The 15,313-nt window shown below is 57.6% G+C and overlaps 2 protein-coding genes across 2 annotated transcripts; both read right to left on the reverse strand.

Annotated features, from left to right (window-relative positions):
- Positions 1–262: 262 nt before the first annotated feature.
- Positions 263–7,910, reverse strand: PHKG1 (phosphorylase kinase catalytic subunit gamma 1). The gene is made up of 10 exons (XM_082328359.1): positions 7,498–7,910; positions 5,160–5,293; positions 4,694–4,869; positions 4,307–4,361; positions 3,644–3,709; positions 3,253–3,416; positions 2,555–2,645; positions 1,421–1,574; positions 1,208–1,333; positions 263–575 (listed from the first exon to the last, which is right to left on the reverse strand). The coding sequence occupies exons 2-10, from the start codon at positions 5,240–5,242 to the stop codon at positions 324–326; spliced, it is 1,167 nt and encodes a 388-aa protein (XP_082184485.1). The 5' UTR covers positions 5,243–5,293; positions 7,498–7,910; the 3' UTR covers positions 263–323.
- Positions 7,911–9,151: 1,241 nt separating this feature from the next.
- CHCHD2 (coiled-coil-helix-coiled-coil-helix domain containing 2) lies at positions 9,152–11,603 on the reverse strand. Its single transcript, XM_082328092.1, has 4 exons — positions 11,439–11,603; positions 10,674–10,920; positions 9,921–10,074; positions 9,152–9,461 (listed from the first exon to the last, which is right to left on the reverse strand). The coding sequence occupies exons 1-4, from the start codon at positions 11,486–11,488 to the stop codon at positions 9,451–9,453; spliced, it is 462 nt and encodes a 153-aa protein (XP_082184218.1). The 5' UTR covers positions 11,489–11,603; the 3' UTR covers positions 9,152–9,450.
- Between the last annotated feature and the right edge of the window lie 3,710 nt (positions 11,604–15,313).

Here is a 15,313-nt window from a genome sequence, read left to right on the forward strand (position 1 = left end):
CCCCTCGGGGCGCTGCTCGTCCCTCCTCCACCTGCACCTGCCCCAGAAGGGTCCTGCCGCGGGGCCGAGCTGAGCCCTCCCCAAGCAGCAGCGCTGCTGCTCCGAGCGCATCTGGTTACGGCTCTGTTAGAGGCAGCTTCTCCAAACCCATCCCTGACAGCGGGACGCCCCCGGGGCAAATCGCAGCCGTCTGCTGGGCTCGCGTTTGCACCTGACCCGAGGCCAGCCGCAGCTCTTAAGAAAAAGGGAAAGAAATCACCGGTTGGTTTTCAAAGATTTTACTTGCCTTAGCTCTGAGCAAACATTGGCTTACGCAGCCGCGATCAAAACAGCCCTTCCTCGGCTGCCAGGGTCAGCAAAATGGCCTTGCAGGTGTTCTCAAAGAGGGCGGCTCTGTTCTGCGCCTCCCCCTTCTTCACCCAGTGCCGGTAGGTCCTGAAGGCGCAGGCGTCGATCAGCTTGCGGACGGGCTTCAGGGCGTACGGGTCGCGCACCACCAGCTCCCTGGTGACCGACTTGACCAGCCGGTACTGGTAGTAAATACGGACCGACGCCAGGACGGTCAGGCAGATCACCTGCAGCACAGGGGGAAGGGGCTGGAGCGCGTCCTGCCACGGGACTGGGTCGGCCCTGGCGCATCCCCCGTGGCTGCTACCCGTGCGGAGGAGTCGGGAGGGAGCCCGGCTGCTGGCACGGGTATTTAGTCCCGTGTGGGTGGTACAGGCTTTTTCCAAGTGTGCCCGTAACGTCAAAACTGCGGGTTGGTCCTAAGTGTGTCACCTAATGCCACTGTGGGTACCTCTGAGCCGCCCGAACGGCTGGCTGGAGGGAAGGGAAACGATTCCTCTGTTTTACCAACTTCTGCATCATTTGATGCACCCGTGTGATGTCAGGCTCATCGATTTCCCCTTAGAAGTGTTTTGGGTTTGTTTTTTTTTTAATGATTTGCGGGGGAGGCAGGCTTTTCCCTTTTCTTATTTAATCCTCTTCTGTGAAAAGCCCCTAGGAAGGACCAGGGAGCAAGCAAACCAGTGCCTGGAGAAGGGCCTCCACCCAGGCTGCCATATCTTCCCAAAGCCCAGTTCCATCAGCCTTCTTGAACTCCCAGTTTCTCCCAGCCCAGCTGGAAAACCCATCCCACCGCTCGGCTGCTCCAGCTCCCGGGCTCAGGGCTGGGGCACCGAGACACCCCCATATCCAACCTCACCTTGAATTTCCGGAACGGGCTGAAGTGCCGCACCTCCTCCACGTCGTACTGCTGGAAGAAGGGGTGGGCCAGCGCCTCGTCAGCCGTGTACCGCTGCCGCGGGTCCACCACCAGGAACCGGGAGATCTGCACGAGGGCAGCAGATTAACCCGGGGTGTCCCAGGTGTCTGCAAACCGCCCCCCACAAAGGTTTCCCCATCCCCAAGCGCCTACCAGGTCCTTGACGGTGTCCGAGCGGTCGTCCCACTCCGGGGAGCCAAACTGGTAGTCCCCGTTCATGATCATCCGCAGCATCAGCATCTGCTTGCGGTGCCAGAAGGGAGGCGAGCCGGCCAGCAAGGTGTACATGATCACCCCGGTGCTCCACCTGCGGGCAGCCCAGCGGGACCCTCCAGCCCCCAGCAGCACCCAGGGGGCACCCGGCTGGATCCGCGCCCCGGGGGTGGCTCGGTGCCTGCCCCCGGCCGGGGCACGCTGCGCTTTGCCACCCTGGAAAACCAGGAGGACGCTGCCCTGCGTGGTGTGCAACAAGGGCGGCTGAGCTCGCTGCTGAGGCTCGTTAGCCCTGATGGGTAATAAGGAGCAGGGGCTGCCCTGCTGCTGGGGAGGGGCTTGGGGTTTTTGAGCTGTGTTGATGTGGAGCCGCTCTCCTGGATGCTGCAGGAGGAAGCTGTAAGTTGGGGCTGTTTGCCTTTCTTGGGTTTTCTGGGTTTTTTAGGGGACGGAGAGGGTGCAGGAGGGTGGGATGTGGTGGTGCCAGCAGGGCTGGATGCTCTGGGGCTGTCTCAGTTCAGGCTGTGGTGTTCAGTGTCCTGGTGCGGGGCTTAACGGAGGTATTGAAAGTGAAAAGGGGCTGAAATGCCCTGGTGTGTCTCAAGTGGGTGGTTACAGCTCTGACCACTAAAGACCTGAGCCCAAAGACACCAGAGATGGTGGCAAAGTCCCCACAGGGCTTAGACTGGGCTCCGATGGGCTTTCCTGAGCTGGCTGCTCTCTTGGGGGCTGCCTCAGGCTCATGTCTCACTATGGGGTGTGTTTAAAAAGCCCTGTGTCTTGGATTCCAGCCCCTGAGGTGATTTTTATGAGCAGAAAGCGTTGCTTTCCCCCATCCCTGACGGGGCAAAGCGGGGAGACGGGCTCGTCCCCAGGCTGCTTCTCCCCCAGCGCTGTGCCAGAGCCCCCTGGTCGCCAGGATAGCCCCTCACAGCCCCCGAGGGCGTTTTTTGGTGCATCACTTAGTTCCTTCCAAACACTCCAGTTGGTTCCTATCTGCACAACTCTTGCTGTGTCTCAAACCACGCGTGTTTTGGGAGCAGCCCGAGGCAAAAAGGCAAACGCCTCACTCACATATCGACTTCCTTCCCGTAGCCTTGGTGCTCGTCATCCATGGAGCACTGCAGGATCTCGGGGGCCAGGTAGCCAGGCGTGCCGCAGATCTCTGCAAAGACGAGGCAGAGCGTCCCCTGAGCCGCCCGGAGCGTCTGAGCCGTCCCCACCCACCCCCAAGCAGGCGATGAGGGGGTCTGGATCCCAGCTGGGATCTTCGCAGCAATGGTGCTCACAGGGAGTAACTGCAACCTGTGTGCGTCTCACTGGTGACTTTTCTTGGTGGATTATGATAGCTAAAATGCGAGTGAAGAGAGCGATGGGGATGCCCGCGGGGGGGGGATGCCCGTTGTTGGTTATGTGGCTCTTCACAGCGTAGGAGTGGGGAAAAAACCTTAATGTTGGGCAGTAAATGGATGGGGTAACGAGGGTCAACTGGAGGGGAAAAAAGCGGAAAGAATAGGATGGTTTTCCTCATGGGCAGCAACTTCATCATGGCAAGGAGTGAGGTGTGGAGGCTGTGCCGCAGGCAGAGCCGGGCTCGTGCCTGAGCAGGGGGGCACCCCAAGCCAACAGGCACTAATTTGCACCTGCGGCAGCAGGACCGGCCCCAAGGAGACAGTGGGGCCGGAGAGACTCCATCAACTCCCCACAAGCACTGCAGCAACAGGGTGGCCAGAGGCCAGCCCGGCATTGCCCCCGCCTCGCCGTCCTCCTACCTTTGAGCTTCTCGTTCTCGCGCAGCTGGCAGGAGAAGCCGAAGTCCGTCAGCTTAATGTTCATGTCGTCATCCAGGAGGATGTTCTCCGGCTTCAGGTCCCGGTGGACGATGTTGATGGAGTGGAGGTACTGGATCACTTCCAGCAGCGCACGCATGATCTTCCTGGGGATGGGTGACAGCACCTCTCTTAGCCCAAACGCCCACCGGCGCTGCGCTCCCGGGGATGGGGACGGGGACAGGGACCGCGCAGCTCAGCCCCTGTGTCTGAGCGCAGGGCGCAGCCCGGGGTGCTGTTTTGCCCATGGGTGCCGTGCTGGCTGCAAGGTCGTCCTTCGAACCCAGGCTCTGCTTTTGCAACATGCTTTTCAGCCATTTGCATCTGGCCTTACCTGGTTTCCTTCTCGCTCAAGGTGACTTTCTCGGTGAGGTAGTCGAAGAGCTCCCCTCTCTTCATCCTGTGCACAGGAGGGAAAAAGGAGGCAGGCAGCAGCTGAGCTGCAATGGCAAACTGGCCCCGAGCCCTTGGGGAGGACCACCCAGGGGTCACTGCCCCTTAACAGCCCCAGGGCACCCATTGCACAAAATGACAAGCCAACTTTTTCATAAAAAGGGGTAAAAATGCCTCTATATTGCTGCAAAACATCAGGCAAGAGGAGGAAAGGCTGTCCCTGGAGAGGGCAGCTTTCGGATGGGACAGGGACGGGGCTCTCCCAGTGCCCCAGCATCAGGAGTCGCGGTGTCATGCGCACCCCGGTCCCGCTGGGCATATAAATAACCCGCGGGGAGGCATGACAGCTCCCGCCAAAGGTTACGGGGAAACCTGAGCAGCGCTGAGCCGCTGACAGAGGGGAAACACTGCTGATGGCGAGGCTGCAAGGAGCTGGCTCACAGCAATCAAGGCTTGTTTCCACCGTAAGCAAGAGCTGGTTATCCCCCTGCTTTGCCCTGTTTGGGCCATAAAAAGCTGGGGCAAGTGTTGGCTGGTGGCCGTCTGCAGAGTGGGAATGGGCTTGGGGAGATGGTGCTGGGGTGAGGGGCAAGCTGGTACTTACAGGTCAAACACCAAGAAGAAGAAGGTGCTGGATTCATAGCTGTCCTTCAGCTGGACTGCAATAAAACACGGGGGCTGTGAGCACAGCGTATAGCATGTTCCTGTCCACTAATGGACTAAAAAGTGCTGATCTAATTGCTAATTGAATTAATGAGGAGTTGATCTTCACTAGTTTTTGGTTTGGAGGCAACCAAATTCATTGTGGGCACTGCTGGCGTGTGCACGGAGGTAGAGCAAACGATGCTCTAAGCAGGTGCCCTCTGTCGCGTTAGGACCATCAGAGGTCTGACCCTCCAGGGATTTCACCCCAAAAACCCTTCCTGGGGGCACCTCAAAGAATAAATGGGGCAGAAACCCCCCTTGCCCTGATGCTCAGAGCCTGACTTACTGACGTTGGGGTGGCCCGAGACTTTCCGGAGAATGTCAATCTCTTTAGCGGTGGCTTCTCGCAGTTCCTGCACCTCCTTGGGGGATATGTTACCGGCCGTGATGTCGATAATCTTCACGGCATACTCCTGCCGGGTGGTTTTGTGAATGCACCGACGGACGACGCTGCTCACCCCCCTGCCAGGAACAACACAAACAAGTTGGGGGTTTCCATTCCTCCCTGCCCAGCCCGACCTCACGGCCGTGCCATCGGCACCTGGGCTGGCTGGTATTTTCATGCACGAGCGGGTCTCGCTCTGTTACCCTGTCTTGGTGGGACAGAAGAGTTTGAGCTGATGGAAAGTGCTGCTTCGTGCTATTTTTAACCCCATGCTGCTATGGGCCCTGTTCATATCAGATTCCCAGCAGACACTGTTCCTATCAGGTACTGGAGTATGTGAAACCACGGCTGACAAAAACAGCTTTACCTGCCCAAAACCTCCTTCGGCTCATATTTTTCATAAAACTCCTTGGACGAGTTCCAGTCCGGTAGGTCTTCTTCCTTGGTCATCTCTGGCTCCTGTCAGGCAGCGCTCTGCGCTCGTCTGCCGGCGGAAAGGGGCTGCAAGGAGAAAAGAGCAAGGATGGGCGCTCGCTGCAGCTGGGGCGGGGAGCCCCGATCCCTTCCAGAGGAGAAAACATTGAGGAGGAGGGAGGAGGAGGAGGATCCTGGACCACAGACCAAAGCAGGTGTTTTGCTGGTTGGAAAAGCAAAGCTTTGCCTTCGAGACCCTGTAGAGATCCCATTGAGAACAGGAGAAATCCCACTGGATTCCCCGTAGCCTGGCTGGGGCCAAGGCTTTGGGAAGCGCTGCAGCACCCCAAAACCTCGTCCCTTCCTGCAGAGCACCCAGATCACAGGGCACCGTCCTCCAGCTCCTGCCGTGTGCTAAGGGCTACGCCACGCTTCTCCTGGTTCCTCCCACCTGGGAAAGCAATTTAATTAATTTTTTGGGACTCACAGTGGGAGAGCACTGGTGGGGGAGGCAGTGGCTGAGCTGCACCTTAAGCTCGCAAAGGTGCCCAGTAGCAAGGCGGTGCTGGCACAACGGGCCCAAAGATCCCCAGCAGCAGCAGCCTCCAGAAACGTCGCCCCACGCCGACACCACCCAAAGCCCCCTGCAAGCGCTGAAATCTGCCTTGCCTTTTTTCTCCTGATTAAGATGACAAAGTTGTCCGGGACAGTTTAGCTGAGAACAAGGAGGAAAAAAATAGTGTTTGAAGTGAAGGGAAAAGGGTTAAGGAGGGAAAACGGGTGGGAAGGGTCGGTGAAGCAGCATGGGGGGCTCGGCGGGCCAGGGTGCAGGCAGGAACCAGGGGCCCAGGGACAGCCAGCGCTGCGGGGTCAGCCGGGGCCGAGCCACCCTGAGGACAGCGGCTGAGCGAGCTCTCTTGGCCACGCGCGTACAGCTGCCAGCAGCCTCCAAAGCTCCTGAAAGGCTTTTGTCCCATTTCTTTTTTTCTTTTTTTTTTTTGTTCTGTTTTTTTGTTTTGTTTTTGACATGCTGCCATTGCCGGAGGAGGAGCGGTGTGACAGTATTTTGATGGGGAGGGGGAAATAACCAGTAGCCCTGATCCCTAATTTTCACCAGTGCTTCCCTTTAAGGCCTGGGAACTGGATGTCCTCAGCTTGTTCCTGCGCCCGGCATTGCTGAAATCCCGACTGTCCAGGTCCAGCTGCTCTGCAAATGTAGGCAGAGACCAAGCAGCTAGTGTGGAAAGCAGCTCTTAGAAGCTTGGGCAGCAAAATTGTCACCTTGGGGTGACAGCTTGCTGCTGGGGGAGAGAGAGTGGGTGGGCAGGAGAGCCCCGATACTGCGGGTTTCCCTTTGCCCTTCCCGCTGAGGTGGCAGTAACGCTGCCGGGATGCTCCCAGGCAGGTTTGCAGCTCTAAGTGCATTTAAATCTTATTATCAAAGGGTGTCTGTCCTGACCTGGTTCTAAGGACTGGTGCTGTTTGCTGCTGGGAGGGACGTCTAACGAGGGCTGGAGCATTTCTAAACAGCCATGAGTTCGATTTAATTTATAAAATTTTAGCTGTTGGAAATATTGTGAGCCATGCCAAACCAAATGAGGGCTGAAATTATAAATTAGAGGCAGGATCAGGGAGTAGGGAAAAGAAAATATCTCTGAGGTGGGGGAGAACCAACAACTTTGTTGTTTGTTTGTTTGTTTTTTTTAAAAAAGCTGAAAATCAAAGTCCAGGGGGTTGGTGTTGAGGGAAGGGCTAGAGGCTGGGGAGCACCTGCGGAGCGTTGCCTGGGGTCTCTGTGCCGCCTTCTGGGAGGAAAAAGCCCAGGAGTTTGTTTAAAATATCCTTATACTATGTAAGCAGCTGGTACGGAGCACTAACAGGATAAGCCGGTTTTATTATCGGAGCTGTACGAGCTCCATGGGAGTGCAAGGGGGGGAAAAAGGGGGTCGGGGAGAGGTTTCTGTCTTCAGGCAGAGAGGGAGGACCGCTAACGGGGACGGCGCTGGACGGGGCCGGCCGGCCCGCTGCTGCGAGACAAGGGTTGAAATGTTTGCCTTGGTAAATATTCAATAACGGGCAAATATTTATTGAGATCAATCGGGAAAGCCCAAGCTGAAGTCAGGTTTCAGGCCAGCACGGAATGACCCCCCCCCCGCCGAGCCCCCCCCCCCCCCCGGGTTTCTGCAGCGAGGGCGAGCACGGAGGCACCGCAGCCCCGGGGTGCTGAGCAAGAGGGAAGTCATGCTGAAAACAGGACCGAAAGCAGCTTTCTGGGGTAGCTAAAAACCCACCGGCTTCGAAATCCTCCCCGCCCGGAAAGCACCGGCTCCTGAAGCCCGTTTCTTCCACAAGCGGGGTCCCGGCGGGCCGCCGGCCTCGGCTCGCTGCAGGCAGCCCGGGTCCGCCGCCGATCCCGTCCCCGGGGCTGGGGCTGGCGAAGGGCAGCGGCCGGGGGGGGACGAGGGGCCCGGGCGCCGGGGAGCTGCCGCCCGCCGCCGCCTCAGGGCCGCCCGCTGCCTCAGGGCCGCCTCAGGGCCGCCCGCTGCCTCAGGGCCGCCCGCCGCCGCCGAGCCAAAAATAAAATCGCAACGCGACTTGGCAGCCGCGGCGGGCGGGCGGGCGTCTTGGGCCACGGCTCGGAGCGAGGCTCCCTCCGGCTGCGGGCGGCAGGGGAGCCCGTCCGGCCGCCCCCGAGCCGGGAGGGCGGCGGCGGCGGGGAGCGGAAGGGGAGCGCGGGGAGCGGCCTGGCCGCGCCGCCGGCCTTAACCCTGCCCTGCGCGGGGCTGCGCTCGGCGCCGCGGCTAAAGCGCCTCCGGTTGGGCTCCGAGCCGCTCCGGGGCGGCCGTGCTGCGGCGGGGGGACCCCGGGCCCCGCCTGGCCGGGCCCCTGCCCGCCTCTCCCGCCGGGGCGTTGCTTCTCAGCCGCTGCACGCTGCAAACGGCGCTACCGGCCGCGCCGCGCTTTTCCCCACGCCGGAACGCGTCTCGGCAGCCCAGCGCGGGCATTCCTGCCCAAAACGGTTTATCTTTCTCATCACCAGGACGCCGAAACACCTGGCGACCCAGGCGTGACACCGGGGCGGGGGCTGCGTCCCTGCCGCCGCGGCTGCCGTTAGCCCTCCCCGTCTTGCAGCGATTCCCGCGTCAGGTGCGAGAGCTGCCGATCAGAGGTGAGGGCTTTCAGGAACGGGCAGCACATGCAGCAGCAGCAAAGCAGCCCAGGCAAACAGGCCGTGCCCCGGCAGTGTTTCTGACCGGCACCGCGGGAGGAGCTCGGCCGCAGGCTCCCGGCGTCAGCCCGCGGCTCCCTCTGATGGAAAAAGGAGGTTTTTCACTTGGCATCAGTAAGCACTTGTTGAACGGAACTATTCTGTTTGTCCTTCGCGTGGCAGCGGTAGCTTTGTCCCTTGCCCAAGCCCAGGAGGCAAGGCCGGGCCACCTCCACCTCTCGCCTTCCAGCCCACAGCTCCTGCCCTGGGGTGGAGGAGTAAAACCCTCCAGCCTCCGCTCCGTACTGGGAACCACGGGTCCGAGGCGAGGCTGCGTCGTCTTAGAAGCGCACGGCTGCTGGAGAGCGCACGGGCTTGCGCAAGTGATGCCCCACCACCGAAATCCCCTGAGCGGAGGGAAGAGATTTCTCAGAATCTCTCAAATCTGAATAGAGAGCTCATTTTCAGAAGCACGACAGGCGGCTGCTGGGGAACTGGGACCCACCGCACGCGGGGCAGCGTGGAGCCAGGCACGGCCTCCCTCGTCACTACGCGTTTTAATCAGCAGCGGGGTTCGAATGCGCAAGCAGGAGGCGTCCGGCCACCACGGAGCTACGGGTGTTCCTGCACCCCTGCAGCTGCAGCCCGCACAGCTGGCCGCACAGCTGGCCAAAATCGGTTCTCCCCTGCTCACCCCTCAGACCTAACTCCCAAGTCAAAGCACCAAAGCAAGGCGCTTCTAGAGAGAAGTTTATTTTTACACCATATCGCGTACATTCAACACAACAATCAGCAAACCAGGTAACCCAAATCAGCTCATTCTGCTTTATTACTCATCCTTCCATTTTGTGCTAATTTGCTGCTGTAAGTGGTATCACATCTGTAGCGGCTATGGCAGGAATGAAGCCACGAGGACAATAGTGTGAATATACGAACTAACGAGATATCGGACAGCTTGAGACTTTATTACTGAAGCTTTTTTTCATTCACAGGTCAGTTGTTGTAAGATGGTCTTCAGCAACCTTGTTCTGAAGGCTTAGGCTAAACCTGCAAGGGAAGAAGTTATCACAGTGAGTTCGGAGTCCCTGAACGGCCGGCGCTCTTCCTTGCTGTAAGGCAGGTGTCCGTCAGGGTGTCCCCTCTCCCCTCGAACCACAGACTCAGGCAGTCACCCCTCTCCCGGCTCAGGGCGCTTTGGCAGTTGTGCCAGTTGGGTGACCAGCAACGCTCCGCTGCTTCTCCAAGCCTGCTGCCACCGCTCTCCCGGAGCTTCCGGCAAAAGCGGCAGGAATTCATCCTCTCTCCACCCCGTCCCCTCCAGCTACACGTACGGGACCACAACAGGGAGCCAAACACAACAGCAACTGCTTTAACCGACCTCAGCGTATGTGCTCTGTGTCAATCCCCATTCTTTACCGGATGGATTGGAAAAACCAGGATGTTATTCCCACGGTAATTGTACTGATTAGCTCATTTAGTAGCCGCCCGGTAGCACTGTCTACTTACCATTAGCAAACCTGCACTGCTTCAGTACCTCGCTGAAGCCCTCGCACAGCTTGAGGTCAGTCTGGTTCTGCGCACACTCCAGGAACTGTTTCATTTCGTACTGGCAAGGAGCGAACTGCGAGTGCTGCTGGGCAGGCTGAGCTGCCTGGGGCTCCTGAAACGGCAGACACCCCCCTCAGCGCCCTTTCGCCGGCTCCAGCCCGTGAAGCCGCACCACCCCAGTACTGCTTGCTGGGTATTTCTTCCCTGCGTTTTAGTCAAAATGTCCTGTTACTTTTTAAATGGAAAACAAATAATGGGTTGAAGTACAAAATAGTTTTCCTGCAGTGGCATGACGCATCCTGAGCGGTTTTGTAAGTTACAAACACTCAGGTAACTCTGGACAGCACCTGGGCAAGGTAACAGCATTATCTTAATGTCTGAGCAGCACAAAAAGGTCTTGCAGTAGATCTTACTGTCATCAGACCTGGAACACAGAAGTCCTGTCTGAGTCAGAGGGGTGCTACAGCAGAACACAACACTAACACCCTACCGCAAGCACACACCGCTCCCGCACCCCTTCGAACTACTTTTAAGATGCTCATGGTGACTGTGGTAGTTACCTCAGAGACCGAGTCCCTGAAGCTACCCCAGCTTTCCCAGCCATGATTTGTGTGGCCTTTACGTCAACAGCAATTACATCAGCCTATACGTAACTGATGTCCCACGTTAGCTGCGCCTCATTAGCTGGTGTCCAGTTGGGCTCTCTCTTACCTGGTAAGTAATATCAGGCCTTGCAGCTTCAGAGCTGCTTCCTCCACCAAATCCTCCTGTAAGCGCATGGCCTATGGTATGGCCTACAGCAGAGCCTACGGCAACTCCGGCAGCGGTTGTAGCCATCTGTGCCATCAGACCAGGCTGCTTCGGTGCAGGAGCAGCCACAGCAGAAGCCGGGGCCGCTGCGGGGACGGGCGCCCGAGGAGCAGGCGCCGGTGATGCAGCTCTCATTTGTGGTGCCCGACTGCAAGGATATAAAGAGAAACCTCACATCATTGCTCCACACTCACACCGGGCAGAGGCCACCTGGGTGCAGGGCGCAAGCGTTTGCAGTTCCTCCTTGTTATGCCCTCCACATCGATGCCAAGAACTCAACGTTCTGGTGAGTGATTTATGCACAACAGGGTAAAGTTCACGGGCTTCTTTTTGGCTGTTTTAAAGACTAGCCGCCCCCCCCCCCCCCCCCAAGGACTGCGCTATTTGGCGGGAAATGAGATAACCTACAAGGGGCCGATTAAATAGGGCCTTAACGCTCCGGCACTGGATGGCCGGGCCCTGCAGCCCAGTGAGCGCCGAGATCCACTTCCATCCCCGCAAAGCGCCGACCTCGCTATAATCGAGCTGAAAGCAGCCAGGCCACCCCCCCACCCCCACCCCGGTGCGTCACCCAAGCCCGGAATGGCGGAAAGGCCTTTGCCGCCTGCGGCCTACACGGCGGCGGGGAAGGAGAGGAGAGGAGGGAAGGGGCCCAGCGGCCCTCACCTGGCGGGGGGCGCCACGCGGGACGTGCGGCTCCGGCCGCCCCTCGGCATCGCGGCGGGCGAGGTTTGCTGAGGCGAGGCGAGGTGAGGAGACGAGAGAGAGTCCAGCCGCCCGCCGCCGCCTCTGAAGGTCACCCGACACCCGCCGTGCGTGCCTGCGTCACTGCCGGGACGCCGCGCGGGGAGGCGGGGCTTGCGGCGGCCCCGCCCTCTCCGCCGCCCGCCTGAGGCGCTGCGGCGGGGCGGGAAGGGCGGCGGCGATGGCGGCGGGCGGCTCCGCGGCAGTGTCGCGTTTATCCCGTTGAAGATGTCCCTGCCAAGCGCAGGGGGACGGCCTAGGTGACCTTTAAAGGTCCCTTCCATGCCAAAGCATTCTGTGATTCTAGGAATAAACAACGAAGCGCGTTTGAACGTGCGCCTGCCCTGTGAGAACGGCTCTCTCCGGGGAGCCCAGAGGTGGCCCGCGAGGCCCCGGGAAGGAGCCTCCAGAAGCGCCCCAGCCCCTCAGAACGGCTGAGTTTCACCCAAAAGCTGGGGCTCGCTGCTGTCTGCCCCAAAAAGGAGCGAGGGCACCTCCTGCCGCCCTCACGCGTGAGGCCATCTGCACGGGCGGGCATGCGCTCATCAGGATTCTGTTTTAAAACTCCGTATTTTGAGGGATGTCTTAAAAATTTATTGATTGATTGATTTATTAGTTAATTTATTAATTTTACACAAGCAGGTCTAACACAGGCTGCATCGTGACAGCGCCACGGTCGCCGGTTGCTCCAGCAAGGGCTGAGCCCGTCTGGGCTGTCCCTGTGGGTGGAAGGGTCTGCACCCCCGAATCGGGGGTTGGAATGTGGCTGCTTATTTTTAAAAAAAAAAAAAAGAAAAAAGGCTGGGAAGTTTGGGGGCAGATGGTGAAAGGCGGCTTGAAAAGGCTGGTACTGCGTAGTCGAGGGAGGGGAACACAATGAAAACAGCAAACGGAAGAGAATGAATGAACGCCAGGCCTTCTGCGTGAGTCATGATACTGGATCCAGAGCTGTTACAATAACGTGAAGGGCGCTGCGCTTGCTTTGTTAGATGGAGGGAGTTCTTTAGACAAAACACAAATGAGTTTTGGTATCTGCTATGAGTTATGAACCTTAGAGCTTTAGAAAAGAATGAATCATTTAATCAGGCTCAGGAGAAAGGCACAAGTTATGTCGTATGCCTTGGAACAGAATTAACATATAGTCCCTAGAGTTTTCCAGCGAAGCCCAGATATACCAGAGGCAAAACTGCTCTGCTGAAATCTGATCCCTACGTACTCAATATAGCACGCAAGTTGTTTGGTTTTTTCTTCATCTAAACCCCACTGAAAGTAGTGAAAAGGGTCGAGATGACTAACATACAGAGGATGAGACCCAATGAGTTAATAAACTCAAATTAGGCTCAACAGAAAGTGACATTTCAAACAACTCCGTTTCCCGTTACAAGCAAGCACCTCGCTTCTTGTCCTTAGAGTACGCATACACGCATTCAGCCCCAAAATGCAGTTGCCGCCCTGCAACATCATCGCTTCATTATGAAGCCGTTATCGTGGCACAAAATTGCTTGTTCACAATTTATTCGGTTGTAAGGGAAGTAGCTACGCAAGACCAGTCATTTCAACGCCTGGTACGTAAGGGGATGTAGCTATTGTCTGACGAAGGAAGCGTGAATATTGTGAGTTTATATAGCACTGATAATCCAAAAGTAAAGCTCCGGTCAGAAAAGCAGTTGGTGTTAGTGTAAAAAATGTCAGGAGATAAATACAACCGATATCTCACAACTCAGAACAGCAGCATCCGCGCGGGTTCAGACCGCTGGCGTTACTGCAGGAGCTCATCTCTGCACGCGGCTTCTCCCCGGCTCTTTTACTCTTGGCCTCCCTCCATTTTGGCTGCTTCCTCAGCAGCTCTGGGTTTGGGGTTTTGTCAAATGCCTGCGAAAGCATTACGAGTTTTGCACTCCAGGCAGACAGTAAGTAATTCACTTCAGATTTGGCACCTTCCCTCCTGCGGTCGGCCCGGTGGATGACTCCCGGGGCACGGCAGGACCGCTGAGAGCCTGGCAGGGCAGAGCTCGGCCCCACTCCTCTGTCCGCTGCTGCCAGCCCGAGCGGTGCCGCCAGGGCCCAGCCTCCCACCGTGTCCGTATGGCTGACAAAAAGGAAAAGCTTTGGCTAGACTGCATCTTACTTAAGGGCTCACCTATAAATATGCAAGATAGGGTGATTTCTTTTCCTGCAGCTTTAGTACTTCTGTTATTTTTTTGGCTGCCCGTTCTGTCTTGGTCACCTCCGCTCCTTTCCCGTTATTCCCTTATTCCCACTGATAGCAGAAAAGTTGACAGCAGAAGATTTTTAATTCAGTTTATACACTAGCTAGAGTTCAAACAACTCATTTCTTAATTAATGGTTTTCTCAAACTCCTTTTATTGTTTTCAATTTCCCATTTTTGCTGGCAGAGGGATTCCTTCTTCTTGCTGAAGTCGTTTTGCAACGCGTCTCCCATTGAATTCGTTTTGTTTTGCAGAACAATGGAGGCGCGGATGGCGTTACTGGCGGTATGAATGCTGCCATTGTGTTTTGTCATCCTGCCCGCCTTGGGAGAACTCGCAGAGCTTCGTTTTGCACGGCCTCGCTCTTCCACCTGCGAATGCCCGGCGACCATGCGCGTACAAGGAAACGGGGAAGGGAAGGAGGACAAGTAGCCGGTGGCCATCCTCAAAATAAAGCAATAATGGCGGTTACGGCGGGTGTTCACAGTAAGCAAAGATCTTCAGCTACTCGACTTTGGTGTTGCTAGCCCAGAGGTATTAGCTGGTTTCTTAAACTACAGCCAGACGGGTACTGTGGTGTACTGCTAGGTAGCATCCAAAGCACTGGATCAAACAGCTTTTTCCCCACCTCACGTACTCTGCAACAGGTTGACTATGAATATCGTTACAAGTAATCTGAATACTCCACTCCGAATGCGCAGTCACTAACAGTTGCAGACGCGGCGCTTAGGGACACGGTTGGATTCGATGATCTTAAGGGTCTTTTCCAACCTAAATGATTCTATGGTGCTACTTTGCTAGAAGCCAGACGCACACAAGAGGCAGAAGATCCAGCCCTGACCGCCTTTGGTTGTATCCCTCTAATTCTGACCAGCGCTGTTGGCTGACAGGTCTGCCCGCTATATTTAGAGGTGTGATACGAATGTGATCCTAGAGCTGTGAAACAGATGATGAAATCCCGATGCTCAAGTGCGAAGTGTATTCTTCCAAAGATTCAGCCGAGCGAGGCTTGGGGGAATCCATCGACAGCTGCTCCAGAGACAGGCGGAGCACCAGGCGATGGCGCGTGCTAGAAAAAACAAACTTTTAATGCGCTTTTTATATCGCTTGTCCAAATTTCGCATCCCAGAAAGCCTCAGGGTAAACTTTGGGACCGTAACAGGCCCTCAGCGAGGTCCCTCTGCACAGGTGGGCTTTGCGTGGCTGCAGGCTGCGGCGGTTTGGCTCATTCTCTCCAAAATCAGGGAGGAGAACCTGGGGCGCTCCCTGGCGCACCTGTCGGAGGGACCACGGCCGCCCTCGCTGTGGCAGAGGGGCACATCGGCCCCGAGGGTCGCGTCAGCCGTGCCGGGTTTCGCGGCGCTCCGCAGCGGCCCGGCTCTGAGGGAGGAGGGGAAGAGCCGCTTTTCCCGCTCAAATGGCGGGGGGCGCGGCGCGGGCGGGGCGCCCTGCAGTGCCGCCAGCTGGCCGCCAGGCGGCGCCATAACGGCCCGCCGCGCCACGCCCCCCTCTTCCCCCGCCCCGGCCTGACGTGACGTCGTCGCGGAGCGCCACGTCCGGCGCGGGCGGGGGGGCGGGGCGAGACGG

The sequence above is a fragment of the Platalea leucorodia genome, assembly GCF_965183815.1.
Source record: "Platalea leucorodia genome assembly, chromosome: 16".
In the NCBI taxonomy this organism is placed as follows: Eukaryota; Metazoa; Chordata; class Aves; order Pelecaniformes; family Threskiornithidae; genus Platalea; species Platalea leucorodia.